Genomic DNA, 22,429 nt, shown 5'->3' on the forward strand with positions numbered 1-22,429 from the left:
CACATCATAACACCCAGCAGTAGTGTTGTCGCTTCGATATTTTACAGTTAAATGACAGGAAACTTCAGTCAGTCAAATGTCTGTTTTAAATCCGTTACATACATTTGAAATAATGTGGACGTATTTTTAAAAAGTGCTTTGTCGTAGCTTGTTTTATCCTTCGTACTGAGAGCTATGTCAAGATCTCACCAGAAAGAAAACATTTGGTTAAGATCATTTGTCAGTCAGAATATGTTGGATATTAACACCAAAACTCACCTGAAATACCTTTACTATCCGTCTTTTCAAGTAATTAATGTGTTGAATTATCTCTTACCTTTCCATCCTCCAACATCATCCTCACCTCCTAAACTTCATCAGCGTTACAAACAGCAGCTCCAACTGCTCACTATTTCAGTGTATGGAGGTTTACACTGCAGAGTCATGTGGTTAAAGTCTGTGAGAGGGAGAGGCCGCGGCAGACAATCACAATCTACAGTGAAACCTACTTTAAATTCAGAAATAAATACAAAGTCTTTTTGCATAGTCTGGAAGTGATCACTAAATAGGAAGTCGATGCTCCTTCATGTGTTGCGGCTGGTACAGGTGTTGATCTTTTCCGGGCTCTAAAGCTGGTCCTGGATCTGTGCAGGAGGGCATCATTAACTCAAACAGCCGCCAAGCCAGCGAGTCACAGCCGACAGCAGCGGTTACCTGGAAGAAGGCAGCCAGGTTAGTGGACTCTGGATTAAATGGTGGATAAATCAAAAATATAAATCTCCCCTTTTTTATTTGTTTCACCCTTTAGAAACACAGTATGTAATAACACTGCATCATGTAATAACTGCATCATGTAATAACACTGCATCATGTAATAACACTGCATCATGTAATAACACTGCATCATGTAATAACACTGCATCATGTAATGACACTGCATTATGTAATGACATTGGATCATGTAATAACACTGCATCATGTAATAACACTGCATTATGTAATAACACTGCATCATGTAATTACACTGCATTATGTAATAACACTGCATCATGTAATGACACTGCATCATGTAATGACACTGCATCATGTAATGACACTGCATTATGTAATAACACTGCATCATGTAATAACACTGCATCATGTAATAACACTGCATCATGTAATAACACTGCATCATGTAATAACACTGCATTATGTAATGACACTGCATCATGTAATAACACTGCATCATGTAATAACACTGCATCATGTAATAACACTGCATCATGTAATGACACTGCATTATGTAATGACACTGCATTATGTAATAACACTGCATCATGTAATAACACTGCATTATGTAATGACACTGCATTATGTAATAACACTGCATCATGTAATAACACTGCATCATATAATAACACTGCATCATATAATAACACTGCATCATGTAATAACACTGCATTATGTAATAACACTGCATTATGTAATAACACTGCATCATATAATAACACTGCATAATGTAATAACACTGCATCATGTAATAACACTGCATCATGTAATAACACTGCATTATGTAATGACACTGCATTATGTAATAACACTGCATTATGTAATAACACTGCATCATGTAATAACACTGCATCATGTAATAACACTGCATCATGTAATAACACTGCATCATGTAATAACACTGCATTATGTAATAACAGCCGTATTTTGTAATACATTTTCTTAATAAACAGCTTTAACGCATTTTATATTAAATAGTTATGTATTTCAATGGTTACAAAATGCAAATGCAATTTTGTTACATGAAAATGTAATAATACATGCATTATGTAAATTATCAACCAGAATGAATGTCTTTACGTGTACACGTTATATTTTTAGAAGCTAAGGAATATGACGACACTTGATGCGGTTTTGGCCAATGGAAGATAATCTGCTAATCTACTGAACAAATTGTATCTTTTTAAATACATTTGGAGTCAGTAGGATTCATGTTTGAATGCATAAAATAAACATTGTTGTTATAATGTTATAACGATTTTTATGAATAAGACATCCATATTGGTTGGTTATTACATAATGCATGAATTATTACAATGTTATGAAAAAAAAGAGCAAGACTCACTTCATCATCTAACAACACAACACTCTGCTAATTGTAATAAACAACTTTAACGCAATATGTAATACATTTCCCTGCATTTTGTAATATGTAATAGTTTATTACAAATTGCGGTTGTTGTTACACAATAAAGTGACACATACACTGATCCCAGCACACACACTCACACATACACTGATCCCAGCACACACACTCACACTGATCCCAGCACACACACTCACACTGATCCCAGCACACACACTCACACATACACTGATCCCAGCACACACACTCACACATACACTGATCCCAGTACACACACTCACACATACACTGATCCCAGCACACACTCACACATACACTGATCCCAGTACACACACTCACACATACACTGATCCCAGCACACACTCACACATACACTGATCCCAGCACACACTCACACATACACTGATCCCAGCACACACTCACACATACACTGATACTGTACATGAGCAAACAAGCAGAATATCTCAACCCGAACCTCATTTGTTTTACTTTATATAAATGCCGAAGCAGCTGCAGATTAGCTTCAGCTAGAAACCTCTGATACATTAACTTGTTTTGATGTGAAAGTATTTACCAGTACTGTTCCTGTTAAATATCAATGTCATAAAACACAATCTATCAAATAATAGTACAGTATAATAAACATAACTCTTCTTGTTACATAATTATCTAATACATTTGGTATAGTTTGTCTCCTATGATTAAATTTCAGGGACATTGAATGTCCTTTATCTTTGGCATATTAACATGTTTTTCCTTTCAATAAAAACATTTTATAAAGCACTGACGGTAGCTGATGCTGACGTTACCTCTCTCTCAGGGGCAGATTTGGGTTACTGAGGAAGGACAGCTGCTGCTCCAGACTGCACACACGAAAGGCCAGGTAGCATGATGACAGGAATGAGGAGAATAATACTGACGAAGAGGAGGAGACACACAGATTAGTTCAATTACAAGTTAAAGATGGTTATCTCTAGAGCTGTATTATTTTTGTTATTATTATTATTATTATTATATTATATTATACTATTTGTTATAATGTTATTATTTTTAACATTTGAAGCTTCTTTTGAGGTTTTCAAATGAAGTTTTGAATGTCTGTCGTCATATTTTATGACGTCATCACCCTGAAACATAATTTTTTTAATCCTTGAAACATAAAAACATATTGTGAATTTTAGCAATTATTACATCTATCTTGAACTTTTGGACTTTACAACGCTCTGAGTTTTTGAAAATGTTTGGATCACACAAGTCTGAAACAATCACCACTGGATTCTAATTCTACAAATATAATAATATTAGTATAGCCTAATCTTTATCTGCAACTGTGCAGAAATGCTAGGTTTAAACAGAATGAATAGATATGAAAAAGAAGAAAGATTACACAGCATTCATATGTTGATTAAGAGTTTGAAATTCAACGTTATGAATGAAGTTTCAAAGCTTCGCACTATTTGGTACAGTCCTAGTTATGGCATTAGACGCTGGATCCTCTGTTGATGTGGAGGAAGAGAGCTGTAATGTCTTTGGTTGAACACTGGGAGGCAACGTTTGACTTTATGTCAACATATCACATGCTTCACTGTCCTTGAACAACACAGCGCAACAAATCTGTTTTAAAGGGGCCATAGCAGTATTTTGAAAAAAGGTTGGATTTGAAATTACTGCTGAAGATTTTCCAAACACCAAAGTAGCATTTCAAAGTTTTGAATGTGTTTACTTCTCAAGCAGCCACTGGTTTCTAGTAATTTCTCTACAGAAAAATAAAATCAATAAACTGAAACTTGCATGTGTTGTAAAATCCTAACATCCCAAATATTTTTTTATTCATTTTAAATTACCATTACAACTATACATCTGCACTGTATCATCACGCAATGATGACATTTATTTATCTTTTAATACACTCAACATATTCATGTGTGTGTGTGGGCTTCATTATATTCTATTTTAAGTAAATTCATAAAGACTTTTCCTTGTAATTTATGTGGATTATAATCTGTGATATACCAGGAACAACATTTGCCCTGGACTGTGGGGTCAGAGGTCACCGTCAGTATAAAACATATGACCAGAAGCAGATAGGGATTTATTGCTCTCTCAAGGACAGTAAAGCTGAGCAGGCCCTCTGGGTGAAAGACAGTCTCCCTGGTCAATGTGTCACCCTACTGTGTTAGAGGGCAGGTGGAGTAAAGAGAGCATGAAACTTTGAAAAACTATTTGATGCATTGCTATGAATCTTAACAATTAAGTTAATCTGATAGGATACAACCTCTCTGCGGAACATTTCAAACTGAAAAGTGTTTTTAACACCTCTGAGCCCACTGTGTTCGCCCACTATTTATATCTCCGTCGCGTTAATGCTCACAGGGTGTGTGTGTAATGTGAGTCAGCTGTTGGAGGAGGTGAAGGTGGTGGTGTTGTTGGTGTCTGTGTGCCCCTCTCTATACTCACAGCAGGGTGAAGAACTTGAGCAGCTGGTACTCCATCTGGCCCAGCTCTGCCAGTGGCTCTGATAAAAGACCTCTGTCTGTTTGTAGGGCGCGCTCTGTAACACACACACACACACACACACACACATACACACACACACAACCATTAACAGTGCACTACATGTTTTACTTTAAATATTGATGGCCCACCTTTTAGTGTAATGGTGTGACAATGTGCATATTGGAGGTTGAAAATGAATCACAATATTAAGTCATTTCTGTTCATACGTGAGAAAAGTCAGAGGTTGCAAGTAAATGATTCGACATTAACAATGCGAGCTGTCAGAGATCTCTAAAAATAAAACCTTACTGTTGTCATAAAGCAAAAAATATCAACCAAGTTAAAGTTTGAAGAATGTTAGACCAACCAATTTGCTCTTAGTATTATCATCATATACTTGCATATATATATATATATATAAATATGTATACATAGCTAAGGCTCATGTAATTGTAAAAATAAATGCTTGTGTAAATTACTACATTATTTGCATTTTTAATTAAAACCTAAGAAAAACAATGGTAGAAATGGTAAAACCTGAAAAACACAGTTTCATCAAGTTATTATAAAGGAGGAATAAATAATATTACACTGTTTTTCATTCATTGTTCATTTAAAATATTGCAAACAGTGAACACTATACCGTCCATATCCCGAAAAACCATGAGCTGACTATTATACCTGACGTCTCTATAATTATTGTTTGCTGATGTGTATGCATTGCCTCTTATTGCACGCGTGTGTTTTTGTGTGTGACGTAACCTCATTATAATACAAGTGTTGACCCAGGTTATGTTATTGAGGGGGCATAATTACATTATTTCCCAGTTTTCCATTCCACATGTGAGTGTTGATGATATACACAAAAGCAAACGCTGATCAAATATTAAACGTGTAATAGAGAACGAATGAAGGTAAGGAGAAATGATATTTCAGCCAAAAGCTGTTTAACTGTCCTCAGACAAATTTGACAGCAGACATTGTTTGTGATAATCTCTCCTTAATCTGCATCCGCCCAAAGCTTTTTAATACAAAACCCCACATCATTTAATCTCCATTTGAAGCTTAATGTGTCGTTGCGTAAGAGAGATCCCATCCAAACGCAACCACTCTTTCACTCTCTCACACACAGACACAAGAAATTAAAATTTAAAAACACACACACACACACACACACACACACACACGCAGACACTTGAACTCTATATACATGTGTCACAGTATGAACATGACTTGACAACAACAAACATTCACACTGTTCTCCAATATAGGAAGTGACATTTTAAAGATGTAACACCGACTGACCTCAGTTCACTGACTCACTATTTCACCGAAGACTACAAACTGTTACTTATTACTATCCATAAAACGCTTCATGTATATGCAAATCATTACTTAACAGATCTGCTCCAAAACAAATAACACCTCACACCCATTAAACTTGTGCTGGTGGCACTGGGACAACGTAAACTGTTACTACATAATGCAAGCTCTCAGTATTCTTAAAATGAAAAAGCAATCTATTGTTGGCAAAGTATTTTCTTATCATGCTCCACTACTGTGGGACACTTTACCTTGACCAATCAGAGAGGACAACAATAGATATATTTTTTATTAATTGATTATTAATTATTTTCCCCTTTCCTAAAGTTCTATTGTACAATATCTATCTTGTTCTGGTTGTGTTGCTTATGTTCAGCCTAAATAAATAAATAAAACCAGTGCAAATAAGAAATAGAAATGTATTTTAGGTTGTATAATCTTCTTGCTTCTTTTTATTTAAGTGTATTAAGACATAACATGATTTTACACTCAAAATAAACGTACTTATTTGGACAAGAACTAAAATGTCCACAGGCTGATTTCTCTTTAAATTGGCTATTGATTAAAGTCCCGCTGATGTCCACAGAGTTAAAAACCTAAAGTATCAAAAGAATAACTGATTTAACTCTAAAATATTTCAAAGTGAAGTTTTCTCATCAAACAATGTAGGATTTTTGTCGCAATAGATGGAGTTGTACTATCATGATGCCACAGATTTCAGTTCAGTGTTAACCACAAGTAAAAAGCAGATTGAAACAACTTTGAGGTCCAGTTTGATTTACTTCACTATACGTAGACGGTAATAAACAATAATATTTCTCTCAATAGACATCAGCCATGCAAACCACTTTAGCAAACTGCTGTATGTCATAATGACACTGCACCCTCATTGCATGGATAGTTTTATCACCTTCCAGCGGCTGTTCTGATTTGAAGGGTGTGTCTGCGGTGTTCAGGCTGCTGGTGGAGTTCCCCAAGAGGTCAGGAAGGGAGGACGACACAGACACCACCGAGGGTTTCCTTCTCCACTTTAAAACTGATGGGAATTCGTCAACCGCCGGGAACTCGTCTGGAACCGGGAACTCGTTCTGTGGCACAGAGGAAAGAGGAGAATGCTTTAGAAAGATGGTCATCCAACCACAACAGATAAACTAAAGGTGTCTGAACACAGCACACAAGTGGCTCATTTATCTAAACCTGAGACGGCGAAACAAATCACCTGGACCTACAGTATAATTCTGTGGTTTTGTAGCTTGCTCTGTAACCACTATTAAAATCACTGGTTATAAACATTTAGCTTTACTAGCGGCTCCCAAACAGTTTGACCCCTGGAAATTATTTTTACATGTGACCTCAGATCCGCAGTTAACTGCCTAAGTGTTTAGATTTAAGCAGTTCAACCTAAAAGTGATTTTTACATCTCAGATCTTATTTATTTACGATTTAGAGTCCAGAAAATGCAAAAGTGTCCTGCATTAAGAAAATCACTTTTTCTTTCTTGACTTCAATTGTGACCCCTCCCTCCCAGAGACTGGGAACCGCTGAGCTACGTCAACACCACAAAAGTAATGCTATAGATCCGTTTAATGAGAACAACTATTGCTGCCCGGTTGTGAAAAGGATTTTTGTCTTGTGTTTATCCTTTCCATTTGGTAAAAAAGCAATTATAAATGGTAAACTATGAATAAATTCAGTTCTAATGCGTTGTTAATAAACACATTTTGTGGTCAAACAATACAACACATCATATTTTACAACCTGGCAGTCTAAAAAGTTGTTATACTTAATGGCTTATAACCATTAATAAATGTTGCCCATCTATTCCTTTTAAAACATTGAAGGCCTCTTTACTAAACCCTATGAACTGTATGTATCTACAGTTGTGGTCAAAAGTTTACATACACTTGTAAAGAACATGTATGTCATGGCAGTCTTGAGTTTCCAATCATTTCTAAAACTCTTATTTTTCTGTGATAGACTGATTGAAGCACATACTTCTTAGTCACAAAAAAGATTTTTGAAGTTTGGTTATTTTATGAATTTATGAGTCTACTGAAAATGTGACCAAATCTGTTGGGTCAAAAATATACATACAGCAACATGAATTATTAATTTTGGTAATGTAGAAAGTTGTGTCAATCAAAGTAGCTTTGTGGCATGGCCTCTTAACTTCTATGATTGACTTCAGCTGGTGAGCCTATTTAAATAGGGCTCATTGGATACAATCATTAGACTCAGCCACAAACGCTACAATGGGAAAGTCAAAGGAGCTCAGCATGGATCTGAAACAGTGGATCATTGACTTGAAAAAGTCAGGAAAGTCACTTGGAGCCATTTCAAAGCAGCTACAGGTCCCAATATCAACTGTGCAAACAATTGTTTGTAAGTATGAAGTGCATGGCCCAGTTGTGTCACTGCCATGACCAGGAAGAAAACGCAAGCCATCACCTGCTGCTGAGAGAACATTGGTCAGGATGGTCAAGATTCAACCGAGAACCACCAAAAAGCAGGTGCGCTATGAACTAGAAGCTGCTGGAACACAGGTGTCAGTGTCCACAGTCAAGCCTGCTTTACATCGGCATGGTCTGAGAGGCTGCCGTGTAAGAAGGAAGCCCTTGCTCCAGAAGCGGCACCTTAAGGCTCGACTGAAGTTGTGTTCCCATGAAATGTGTTTCTGCAAGTACACTGTAATGACACTTGCATGAAATGGAGAGGAAAGGAACTTAAAACAAATCCATCTTAACACATTTGCTAATGGCCTGAATCCTGATTAGCACTCCTATCTTTTACACATTTTGTACATTTACTTATTTGCTGCTGATCACATGGACAAAGAAAAGGCCTCCTGGAGGAAAGTTCTGTGGTCAGATGAAACAAAAATTGAGCTTTTTGTAATGACCAGAAATATGTTTTTGGTGGAGAGAAGGTGAGGCCTTTAACCCCAAGAGCACCATGCCTACCGTCAAGCATGGTGGTGGTAGTATTATGCTCTGGGCCTGTTGTGCTGCCAATGGAACTGGTGCTTTACAGAAAGTAAATGGAATAATGAAGGAGGAGGATTACCTCCAAATTCTTCAGGAGAACCTAAAATCATCAGCCAGAAGGTTGGGTCTTGGGTGCAGTTGTTTCAACAGGACAAAGACCCCAAACACATATCTAAAGTGGTAAGGGAAGGCTAAATCAAGCTAGAATTAAGGTTTTAGAATGGCTTAACAAAGTCCTGACTTAAACCCCATCGAGAACATGTGGACAGTGCTGAAGAAACAAGTCCATGTCAGAAAGCCAACAAATTTAGCTGAACTGCACCGATTCTGTCAAAAGGAGTGGTCAAAGATTCAACCAGAAGCTTGCCAGAAGCATAATGATAAATTCATAAAACAGGCCTATTCAATTAGCAGCCGGGTGGATACGGCCCTTCTGAACTTTTTTCTGGCCCGCAAGAGGTTGCCTGCAAATCGGGCTGGCATATATAGCTTAAATAAAACTAAAGCCTGATTCACACCAAATGCGGTGAAAACGCAGGTGTTTCCGTCCCACTCCGAGCTGCAGCGGCGTCCGGAGAAAACCGCACTCTGTCCGCACGTGCCATCGGCTCAGTCAAGCTCAGCTGCACGCTGGGTTTTGGCGGGACACAGAGAAAGTCACTCCTTTACTTTAGCTCGGCACGCTAACAACACGCTTCAAGGTGTCTCTCTCCAAGCCAAAGAAACCTAAAGTTGATTCTGAAAATCGTCACTTCCAGAGCGAATGGACGGACACGTATATATATACTTTGCAACAAGTAAAAATCTGGTGTGTTTATCGGACAACGAATGTATTTCTGTGGTGAAAAAATACAACGTGAAGAGGCACTACAAGTCAAGTCATGGCTCATTTTCTGCCAGATTTCCCGTGGGCTCAGAGGAACGGAGAAGGGAAGTACAGGGACCGTTAGCATCATTTAACGGCTTTTGGTCGCTTTTGCCCGGAACAAGAGAGCCACAATAGCAGCCCTGCTTTGTGTTAGTCCTCTCCTCTCCTCCGCTGTGTCTGACTGACTAAGCCCCGCGAAGCAGAGGACAGAATGTGAGCGTGCAAAGTAACGCAGTAAACACGGAAACGTGCACATAAACAAGATGCATATCATTTAATAAAAGAGCATCTGTTCAATGTGAAAACTGAGTTCTGAATATAAAAACCCCAAAAGTGTAATTTCTCTCACTGACTCAAACAGGCTCAACATGACAGAAGTGTGACATGTTTGTAGTTCTGTAGGAGTACATCACCTGACTTAATGTGATGCATTCTTAGTGTAATGCAAAGATACATCTGCTTTATGATTAAAATAAGCCTACTTACTGTTAAATTGTAAAAATGTGTAAGATATGTTTGTTATTGTGAGTCTGATGCTACTGTTTTACTTTGTTCTATTTGCATTTAGTATTTCATGTTATAGATATGGACTTGTTTTCAAAGCACCTTATATATGCTTGGAAGGGTTGAGGATATTATAAACAGGGCTACTTACTGGTAAAGTGGTGAATACTGTTTTATTATATTCATCTTTTGTTCTACATTAGTGGACATGGAGCCTGTTGGGAAAACAACTCTTGTCTCCTTGGCTTTAAAGATGCAACATTTTGCACTTTTGTGTGAAGCCTTGTAGCCAAAGCTTTCCTACTGTTCTGAATGGACTGGTTGCTTTCTGTAATTAATTAAGGTGATACAATTAAAGTGAAAAAAGGGGATGCACTGAGACTAGTTCATTTCATGTATTAGTAACTAGCAACACTACTGTAAGTAAGAGTTATTTGTAGTGATTCATTGACAAAGTATTGTGTGGCCCACAAACCCCCAGTGATTTTCCTGTTCGGCCCACGAATTGCATAATTGAATAGCCCTGTCATAAAAGAACCAAACTTCAAAAATCTTTTTTTGTGACAAAGAAGTATGTCCTTCAATCACTCCATCACAGAAAAATAAGAGTTTTAGAAATGATTGGAAACTCAAGACTGCCATGACATACATGTTCTTTACAAGTGTATGTAAACTTTTGACCACAACTGTATCTCTGCTACAATGTAAAGAGATATTCTGCAAGATGAGCAAATATTCTTGATTTCTGCACTTATGTCTTAACATGTTTATAAACTGTAAATATAAATCAGGCATCTTAACATTTTCTGTGTTTTCTACTAAAGCCTTCAATAGATACTACTACTGGCAACGTGAACAAACATCCTTCTTTCTTCTAATACTTTCAGTCTAGATTAGAGCGTGATCAAGGACGAGCATGTTAACAGAACTTAATTATACCTTAATACAAAAGCTGTTCTGTCACACAGTGGCCTGATAGTGCACACGCACAAGGTGACTTCACAGAGCTCTTTTGATAGCATTTTGCCTACTTGGGGGATTATTCAGAGGAAGAGCAGCTGCAACAGAATGATCTATTGATACGATCTGTGTGGGAAAGTAAATCAGCCTTATAAGTGAGCGTTGTCAGAGGCCTTTAGACCAACATGAAACATGACTACTAACATTTAAGTTCTTTCAATGCCTGCGGATTACCCGATGTTACAGTTTTACAGACTTTGATCTTTACAATTTTATGGTGGTTTATGAAAGACATGTCGGCACTGACCAGCGATAAGATCGGCTCCTCCATGAACTGCTTCAAGCTCAGGCTCTTCCCATTGACCTGGAGAATGAAGAGAAAATTGCCTCTTTAACGGACACGTACGCCGCACAGTATACTGAATGAATAGTGCGCGTGCGTGTGTGCATGCGTGCGTGTGTGCGTGTGTGTGTGCTTGTGCTCTGACCTGTAGGTGTGTGCAGATCCTACGGAGGACATCATAGACACTGTCTCTTGATAGCAGAGATACAAACACATACTGAGGAAATACAAAAGAGAAACAGTGATGTAAACATTATTTTGATATTCTGATTATAATTCTGGTAAAAAAAAAATGTAATCCCATGAATCTCATCTGAATTTATCCGACACATAAAATGTTTTATAGCGTACAATTTGAGCTCTCAAATGTGTATTCATACAGCTTTTCATTTATCACCAAAATGAGGTTAGATGAGAGATGTTATTAAACTTTGACGAGCCCTGTGGGGGAAACTGAATTAAGAAATAGATGGAGAAGATTTTCTATATGATGTCTCAGCCTGCCTTTGCAAATATCACAGACGTGTACCTTGGTCACTTTATCTGAAATATCAACAGCACGAACACTTCAGGGATTCATAATCTGGAGCACAAAGAGGATATTTTTCTAAACCCATTTTTGTTCCAGTTTAATCTTTCATGAATAGAATGACAGGTGAGTGACACTTTACCCAAATATCCCTCTGACCTGGATGAATGTCACTGCAATCTAAAAAGTACTTTTATTTATGAGCATTTGAAACGCTGTGTTATTGTGTGAGCACCATCAGCTGTTTTCGTCCTGTCGTATCTCTCCTCCTGACACAGGCATGTTGGTGAACGAGCAGAAGAATAACAAACAAGCCTGAACTCTGTCGTTACAGACACAAGATGTGAACCTTTTTACCGGGTAAACACAATCACAGACCTCTTTAGCAGTACTGTGCAGAGCCGTATATGTGCGCATGGTTATGTAATGCATATTACACAATCACGCAGACATATATGGTAAAGGATATTTGCCCTTGTGCAGTATGTTTCATGCAATCATGCTGCTGTGTTCGCCTATGGATCAAACTCTCTGCAGTTTGGGTTGGAATATCGTTGTGTAATATTTTTTTTCTATTTCCTTATTTTCTGCAAATGTGAGCAACTATTTGACACTGCTGGGTTGTGCTGAGTTAACATGTAACTTTAAATAGAGAAAAGAGAGAGGAGGCTTGTGACCAAATTTATCTGGTAAAAAATCAGCCCAGTCACTTTCTCTATTAATAAGTTATGATTTGTGTTATGAATAAATTATGTTTGCTGGACAAGGTGCAATACAAATACACATGTACTATAGTGTATAGTGGAGTATAGAAATGTCTGAAGACCACTGAACAACATGTGCTATTTCTGAACTCGACATAACTGTGACGACATAACTCTGAGGAGCCGGCTCCTCTGTGTGTCTGCATGTAGCTGATATGCGTGTCTGCCACTACTAGAAACATGCACAATATTCTGTAATCTATGTCCTTGTTTCAAGCAAGACGATCGATGGGGAAAGAAAAAACTTTCCTGACTAGCAAAGAAATAAAGACAAAACCCTTTCGGACCTTATAGCTACTAAAAATGTTTTTTAGTTTGATATAAAACTGAAAACTTCAGAAATCCAAACTAAATGTTTCTCCTTTAATTTAGCTCAATCCAGAAGCTAGTTTGTTAAAACGGGGTCACGCAGAAGGATCTTCATTCTTCTGATTCTGTTCATTCTGCCAATACTTCTAACATTTCTAATATTTTCCATGTCATTGTTAGTGTCCGACTACATTCCACCTTACAGATAGAACAGACATTATTGACAACACGCTATCTACGATAAATTAAACTGGACCTAAACTTTAATGATAAAGCTTCCCCGTGTTCGGCGTGATGACGCTCAGTGTCCTCGACAACGTCTTTAGAATCATTTAGCCTCTTGTTAGCAGGCACCTTTTTTAAGACGAAGCTTTAAAATTCAGTGGGGTATTTACTGACAAAATGTTAAAAAGCTTGCGTTAATCACAGAACTTACTTCAGGCGTCGAATCAAAAACAGATCGAATCAAATCCTAACTCATTTCTGGGTTTTAGGGTTAGGGTTCATTCCCTCAGTTTAGTCATTTGTGCCCTCAAATAACCAATCTTGCATTCAGATACCTTAACTTACTGTCTCGCAAGTGAAGAGCACTTTGCCAAAAATCCTACCGGGCTAACAATACATGGAGTTTCCTGTTTAAGGAGGTTGCTGTTTTTCTTTTTTACAATACTGACAGCTACTTGAAGATATAAAACCTAAGTGTCACCACATGCTAAAGTTAGCTCGCTGTCCATCATTATTAATGGGGTGTTGGGGCCTGAACAGAAGCTGAAAAGTACATTGTGTCTTTGAAAACACCGCTTAACGCAAGGCTGAGACTGATGTGACAGGAAGTTAAGAAGCCCCTCTAACGTTGCCGTAAAGGTGAAAAAACCCTTCACTCTCTTGTGCCACAAGGCCGGGACTCCACTCCACTGGAAAATACAGCCATGCTGCGCTTATCAGCATAAGTATTTTAATGAGTAGCGACTGTGATGGAAGTGTTCACCTTTTGGCCGGTGTCTGTGGTGATAGCCAAACCATTGGGCACAAGGCCCGCTGTTTTGTGCTTCTTCACCAGCCTCACAGAAACAACAGGGATAGCCACCTAAACAAGATGGAAAAAGGCATGAGAATCTTATATGTAAGATTAAAAAAACACCAGTGCGATTTGAGTAAACGGTGGCAGCAGGGAAGGCAGACACTGAAATATACTCAGGAAAAGCCTCTGGAGTAGTGGACATGAAACGTGTCTAATTTCAGTCAGAATGTGAGGAATGCAGTCTGAATAAGTAGCTTATTGTCACTCGGATGTCAGGAGAGGTTTGGTTTCAAGGAAATGAAGGAAAAGGAACAATGCACAACATCATAGGAGAAAATCACATAGCTGGTTAAGGTTAAAGGTTCAGTAAGTCTACCTGTTCTTGGTACATAATCTCACAGCGCAGACATGAAGAGAGAGACATTTTCTATGAGGGAGCATTAAAACTGTGACACTGAAAGTTGGCCCATAATCCTGAATGACTTTCAGTCAAATCATTTATCGAGCTGTCCAATCAGCTTGTCAGATTGTGACTGGGAGACAGTGGGTTCGTGTTCGTCAGTCAGTTTGAGTTTATTAAGCTGCCTGTCAGTCTTTCGTACCTTGATGTCCTTGCCGAAGAGGTTGGCATAGAAACACAGCCAGTTTCTGGAAATGTAGAGCCGTCCTTGTAGAAGAATATCTCTGAGCAGAGCACAGGAGTACACTGAGAACAAAAAAGACAGAAACACATTTTAATCTCCTTCAACAATTGATAACTGGATGAAGAAAAACATACAGGCCTTTAAAACAATATCTCCGATCCTCTTACTGTCTCTCCGTCATTTTGATAATCATCAACACGCAAAGTTTCATATCGTCGGTTACATTTTGATAGGTTGCACTTAGCCTTAGAGTTCCTCGTAAACCAGGCAGAACTGTGCACACAGAGCAGTTTGTACTGAAGTTAATCAACCTGAAAGTGTTCCTCTGATTAAACAGATGGAATAATTAAAGCTTGACACAGAGCCAAGACAGTCGCTTCAAGTGATAAAAAGATGGAAAGTGTTTGTTATATACGGCTTCTGGTATCAAAATACAGAAGATGCAGTAGCAGAACATTAAAACTGCTGATCACTTCTAATATGTTGTACAGATACTGAAAATCACAACATATTTTCATGCAAAAGTATGCATGTTTTTTCAGTGTTTCCACTGCAATGTCACTTTGTAAAAGAATAATTAAATGATTGAGTTTAGACCATCACTGGACACGTAAAGCACTTCTTTTTTTTTAAGATTCTGTAACATGAAAACTCCTTCATCCGCCTCCATGTTAAGTGAAAACATACTAGAAATCTAAATAGCAGTGGTGGAATGTAACTAAGTAAATTTAAGGTACTTGTACTTTACTTGAGTGTTTCCATTTTATGTAAATGTATACTTCTACTCCACTACATCTAGAGGGAATGTTTGTACTTTTTACTCTTGTCTGACCGCTTTAGTTACTTCTCAGATTGCAGTTTTTTTTTTATCTGCTTCCTGTCCAGCGAAAAGCTTGCATCTCCAGAAGTGTTGATTTTAAATGTTTGTGATAAACTGAAGGATGAAGTGTTCCTTTATGGGTTGAGCAAATTCTCCTACTTCCTATAGGCCCTGTCACACATATCCGTATGACAGAAACGTATGCTGGCGCATAAGAAAATTTGTCAGAGTCCAAATACATGCAACTTTTCATCGGATCGGAAAAGTGAACATATACAGATACGCATGTCTAACCTATTGATAGCGCATCACTTCCTAATACAAAATGTATCAGACGAATGCCCAACGAATGCATAACTTATACAAAAATATCGGCAATACGTTGGTTTACGTAGATATAAGGTAAGGTACAAGTAGTATTCGTTAAGAGCTCACTGTGTTACGCTGGGGTGCGTTGTTGAACGCTGATGTTTTGAGCATGTTCAAAATTACTGGACGTACCCGACGTGTGCTTCATAAGATATGCAGACGTTACGTGACGTTAGACATACGTGAATACGGAATACGTACGTGAATATTTACCTACGTAAATACCTACGTGAATACTTACGTGAATACGTTAGAGCTACGTTAGATATAGGCTACGTCGGCTGACGGTGAATCCTACAGCCAACTTATTGATAACGAGTGGATACCCTATTCCTACCCTATGTTAAGGTTATCCCTGACGACGGAGTAACTTATTAAACGTGTTTCTACAGTACAGCTAGCGTTCAGCATGTTAGCCGTTCTCCAGCATCAGCATGACGTGAACCAGACGGCACTCTTCCAGCTCCGTTGGCCAGACGCTCTGATACGTTTTAAATAGGTAAGTGATCGTTTGACATACGTATAATAATTTGTTATGTATTCATTATGTAGCTACAACACTGCTGTGGAAAAGTTGGACATTTTGAGCTACTTTTCATATACGGCATGTTTCTGCCATACGGAGCTGTGGGACAGGGCCGTATGTCTGGCGTGTTCGGCGTAACGTCTGCGTCCTTCAAACGATCACAACTTACCCTTAAATTTATATCAACCTATTGCCGATATTTCGTGTGCCCCGGCATACGTTTCTGTCATACGGATATGTGTGACAGGGCCTATAGCTAAATAAATTATTTAAAAAGCCTCTTGAATCAGCTGGAAAATGCATCGTGAAGCTGAAAGCTGGGCTGTTTTTCTCATGAAAAGTTGACCTTTTAGAGATACGTGGTTCTCACAGGACAGCGACGCTACACACACATGATGATCTTATAGAATATGATGCATTACTGTAGATTAAACTACCCAAAATCATATAAAGGAGTTAAAATGAGCACAACTTTAAACATCTACATCAGTAAAATGAAACATTAATGCAGTAAATTGAATCCAAAAACAGTTTTATATGAAATATAAAACACTGGGAACATTTTACTGCACAATGAATAACTTTACTTTTGATACTTTGAGAACATTTGATGTGGTGTTAGTACTTTTACTTCTTCCACCACTGCTAAATAGTAAGTTGCTACTAAAGATATTGCTGAACAATATGAATAAATCACGTGTGCAAGGACAGTTAAATTTAAGTGTAGACTTGACAGACTCTTGTTGATTATTTAACTTGTTATGGATTCATTTTTTTAAATAAGTAAATCATTTAGCAATGAGTGTCAGAAAATGTTAAAAAGCACAGATTCTTCAAGAGCTAAAGGTGATGTCTTAAAGTTTATTATTAGACTAATCATTAAAACTCTAGATCACTTTATCTGATATTTAATGTTTAAAATTACAAATGCAAAACAGTCCAATAATATTGAAACTGAGGTAAGTCCAAGAATAATAACAAGTTGATGAATACAAAATAAAGATTCCCTGGTGGTAAAAGGACAGTACCTTTCATGAGGATCTCATCCTTGGGCACACACTGGAACAGTTTGTGGTACTGCGAGTTGTACTTGCTGACAGTCTGTGCAGAGGGACAGGGCAGAGTCATGAGGAGCTCCTTGGCCGATCGGCCTGCCTGCACTGCACCACCAGCACCACCAGCCACTCCTCCACCACCAACGGCCACTCCAGCTCCGCTCGCTGCAGACACCACCCTCTCCCTCAAAGGACGCGAGCTCTGCACCAGGCTCAGCACGTTGGCGCCGTACACACACACACACTCGCGCACATCCAAGGCCTGGAGCAAGCCGCTGCAAGACACACACTGATCCCCTGTCGCCGGTCAGTACGGGGCCCAGATGGAGGGCTGTCTACCTCTACTCTACGGGCACCTACAGACACACACCAGGCTCTAATGTGTACACCTACACACACACACACACACACTACTACAGAGTTACAGCAGCAACGCCTCAGTTTACAGCCACTGAGCTCTTTCTCAGAAACTACAAGACTCTCTTTCTCTGTCTTAAATACACTTCCAGTGACTCCACACTTTGCAGAACCCAGCTGACACCCTCCCTCTCCTCCGGCCTCCTTCACACACATACAGACACTCTGCCCTTCATCACTCTGAGCTGAAAAAACCAACACACACTCTGGCACACACACAGGTACTCCTCACTACTCTCACTCGAAGCCCTTTCTTTCTCTGCCTTTGCCGTTCCGTCCCTCTATCTGTCACTTTGTCTGTCAGTCTTCGACACCTTAAAAAGTCCTCATTTTTTGGAGAAAGTCACACATTTTCCTCCCATCTGACAAACAAGAGGTCTCATTTATTCCACGTTCTCCTCCCTCACAGCTAAAACTCACTTCCAGCTGTAGATATCTCTGCCACCAGACTATACCTGTATCTCGTCTATCTTTCCTTCGACTCGTATCAGCTCAGTTTGCTGTTGTCTGCTGTTCCTGTTTTTGTCTTTCTATTAATAGCTCAGGCTAGAGCGCCTCCTGTCCTCAGGAATATGGTGCTTATAGTAGTGCAGAGGGCTCGACTATCACTGTGGGAAAGCCCAGACTTAAGGTAAGCTGTTGATGTTTTAGTTGACTGAATTCAAAGGTGAAATGGAAATAGATGACTGGTTTGTGGGCTGGTTGTTTTATTTCTCCTTGATGCCGTTACTGTACGTGACTCATATCAAGGCTGACATTTTGAGAAATGTCTCGAGGACACTGGTCAGGAAGGAAGTAACTCTACGTGGTAGTAATTTAGGACTATATAGTACTGAGCTTGCCAATAAAAATATAATCATTTGTTCTTTTCACATTAATGCGGGGTGAGCTGGAAACATTTGGTCATTTCTCACAAACGTATAATAGCAGCATGTTAGTTTTATAGTTTGTTAGCATGTCATCACATCTGATTCAGAAAAGAGAAGTAAATAAATACAATATGCATCAGATTGCAATCGGATTTTGTCATATTTGTGCCTTTTGTCAGCTTTTGCATTTAATTGTCATGAAACACATCTTTTTGAAACATGTTTTACACTGCATTATAAAAGTGAGAGGAATGCCTTTAAATCAAGAACTCATAAAATAAACAATTCCTCTAAGGGAAAGTTTTTACAGGGAGTGCCGCTTTTATTATAGACACAGTAATTATTTGGATCTAAAGAGAGAGCAGACTCACCGAGCCCCGGTAACATTTCTTCACATCTTCATAGGACAGATCTTCAATCAGCTGAAACCTGTGGTAAAAGGAAAAACACACTTAGAATTAAAATTATACTTCTTTATATGCATATTTACCTCTAAATAATGATAAAACCCCAACAATGTTCATCTTAACATGATTTAAAACAGAGAAAAGCAAGAAATCCCCAAATTGGAGAGGATGAAAACAGCAGTTTCTGGCGTTTTTTATAAAAATTACTTTAACGATTATTCGAATATCAAACAAATTGCAGATTATTTTTCTGTTGAGCGACTAATTGTTGCAGCTCTAACTACTATAGATGCAACATTTTAATAAATATAAACCATATATAACACATATGAAGGCAGAGTAATGCTTCCATCTGGCCTGAAGATAGCTTGACAAACGCTTGTTAGCTTATGTGTGTGTGTCCAGTACATTGTGTGTGTGTGTGTGTGTGTGTACATTGCATGAAAGTCCCAGCTGGGTAAAAGCTTCCACATGACGAGTTTATCATCAGTGGGTGCAGACGAAGGCTGTCACAAAACAACATAATCATAAAGATAAATATTGAGTTGTTGAAACACAAATAGTGACCATGCCAGCAGTAAATCCCTGTTGATCTTTTTATAGTCAGAATACATGAACACACAGAAACACACACATCACTGGCATCAAGCTCCCCTCAGGAGGAGAAGCCGGAGCAGTGCAGCAGATGTCACAGCAAGATACGCATTTCTATTGCTAATGCACACAGAACCATCAAGCACATAAAAGAACAGTATAATCAGCCCTTTGAGGAAGATGTCATTGAAATTAGCTGCTGTCCCAAGTCGGAAAGGCCAGGTGTTTTTGAGGGATTGTTTTCAGACAGGGACTTCCCTTTCTTCCTGTATCTTTCTATAGGTGCTAGGTGATTGACAGCCAGCACAGCCCGATTTAACGCAGCTCTGATATGAAAACACTTCAGGAGATGCTGATAAAACAGAAGCTCTGGCGAAACCGAATAGCTGCTTCATGTTTACTGTGATGGATTATCTGACGCTGTGGAAGCCATTTTTCATGCGGTGCAACAGAGAAAGGCATCAAATGAAGGAAGGAAAGTAAGCCTTCCTATCTTCAAGCCTACACAGACCAACGGGAATAATGTGACACAGGAAGACATTTGAGAAACATAGTGGTTAGTCCTCATACTCTTTTCTCTATATATAAATATTATTTTAAAATATGAACAGCCGGGGTTATGCTAGAAATAAATAACTATCAGATACATCTTTCCTTATCTTATAACCACAGGTGGACTGTTACTAAGTACTTTCACTTGAGCACAATTTTGAGGAACTTTACTGAGGTATTTCTATTTTTAAACTTCTACTTCACAATATTTCAAAGGGAAATATTTCACTTTTTAGTCCACTACATATGAGTTATATACGGTTTACTTCTCATATTAAGAAAACATATCATTGTTAGTTTACAAAATATGCATCGTTATAGAGAAAGAGTTGTTACAATTAGCTATACCTTAACAGCATTAAAATCATGCTTACATTTACACATTTATATATAAATATATACAAATATTTATATAATACTAAAACTAACTAGCTCTACTCTGCAATACAAGAACAATGCTATTCCTTAATTTCCATGTCCTCTACATAAATCATCAACAGTTTCAGCCTTTCTTTCAGCACAATATCATTAAAATTTAAAAACCTTTTTACAAACTTCTCCCTTTAAAATCTAGTAAATGAGAAGGCTGCTTTTGTTTGCCGTCTGAAATCGAGGGTCCATTGTTTTCAAAATATTTAAAACATTTTGATGGTAAATCCAAAACTGTTAACATTGTAAACTGAATATAAATATAAACTGTAATCTCCTAAATAATGTCTGATGAAAGTCTGTCCCTCAACATGGCTGCCCTATGATTCAGCAGGGACTTTATAACACCATAACATAACTGCACATTTGTATTCTCCTTGAACAGTGTCCTGTCCTATACAGCAAGGTGCCATTATGTTAAAATCCCCGTCTCTGTTGCCTTAATAGCAGGAGGACTGTCTGTGTCCCCGCTCTGAGGAGAGACTCTCCTCTGGGTAAGAAGAAGCATGACCTCTGTCCCCAAGCAACCCTCCCTGTTGCTCTCATGGTGGAGAGGAGAGGTAAACCGTCATGATGACACCAAGTATGACACCAAGTATGTCAAGGAAATGCTGATTTCTATGTCTCAGTACACAGCAAAAGGACCAATGTCTGTAAGCATTAGGTCATTCAATCGTATGTCTTTATTGTTACTCTACTATTCATCTCACAGAGTGAATCAGAGACAGGGATCCACAACTCAGGCTGCAAAAAGCAGGGTTACAGTGAGAGCAGAGGGGTTTGACAGATGCTGACTGTGTGTGTGTGCGCGTGTGCGTGTGTTCATGTGTAGGATGAGGCTGTTTACAGCAGAGCAGTACAGCTGTGACAGCGCTGCCTGCTCTCGGCTGGATGCCTTACAGACAATTAAAGTGATGCATCAATCACTTTGCATCACATAATATCTTCAAAGCAGCAGTAAGAAAATGCACCTTGCACCCATCCAAAACCTCCAACATGGCAAAAAAGTATCTTACCTGCTGTAAGAGTTCAAAGGGAAAAACATATTATTTTCATATTTAATACCTTTTGTTTTTACACTAGAGCATTATAGTGTGGGGCGAGCTGAGTGGCGAGTGCCCTTTCCACATGTTTCCTGTCTCTATTAAATAAAGGCATAAAATTCCACAAAAATAATCTTTATAAAAAGAACATCATATGATGAAAAAGTACATATCCTGTATGTTGAATAATTAAAAGTAGTGTCCAAAATACATTTTACATGAATACGTTTAAAGGTCAGAATTCCTAAATAATGTCAATGCTGTTAACTTGTTAAGAAAACAGGATCTTTAATAATTAATCCATAACCAAACTGCTTTACAGCAGGTCATTAAAGGAGTCAAAAGCTACCCTCTGTTTAACCTTACCAGCATTTAATTATTTGATGCAGCTTGTCCTAGATGTGCAAATTCATCGCTTTCCTCATTAAATCCTCCTCAAATAAAAGACATCCCATCATCTTGTGACCATGTTATGAACAATAGTGCA

The 22,429-nt window shown here is 38.3% G+C and overlaps 1 protein-coding gene across 1 annotated transcript in view; it reads right to left on the minus strand.

Moving 5' to 3' along the window:
* Window positions 1–2,921: 2,921 nt before the first annotated feature.
* The window catches only part of gramd2aa (GRAM domain containing 2Aa), a 32,722-nt gene continuing 13,214 nt past the window's right edge, over window positions 2,922–22,429 (minus strand). The window contains 10 exon segments of the mRNA XM_029428538.1: window positions 2,922–3,014; window positions 3,016–3,031; window positions 4,574–4,667; window positions 6,846–7,023; window positions 11,559–11,615; window positions 11,740–11,811; window positions 14,185–14,283; window positions 14,820–14,923; window positions 17,605–17,677; window positions 19,289–19,346. Of these exon segments, the coding sequence (XP_029284398.1) occupies window positions 2,922–3,014; window positions 3,016–3,031; window positions 4,574–4,667; window positions 6,846–7,023; window positions 11,559–11,615; window positions 11,740–11,811; window positions 14,185–14,283; window positions 14,820–14,923; window positions 17,605–17,677; window positions 19,289–19,346 (844 nt within the window).

This window comes from Cottoperca gobio, chromosome 3, assembly GCF_900634415.1.
Source record: "Cottoperca gobio chromosome 3, fCotGob3.1, whole genome shotgun sequence".
NCBI classification, from domain to species: domain Eukaryota; kingdom Metazoa; phylum Chordata; class Actinopteri; order Perciformes; family Bovichtidae; genus Cottoperca; species Cottoperca gobio.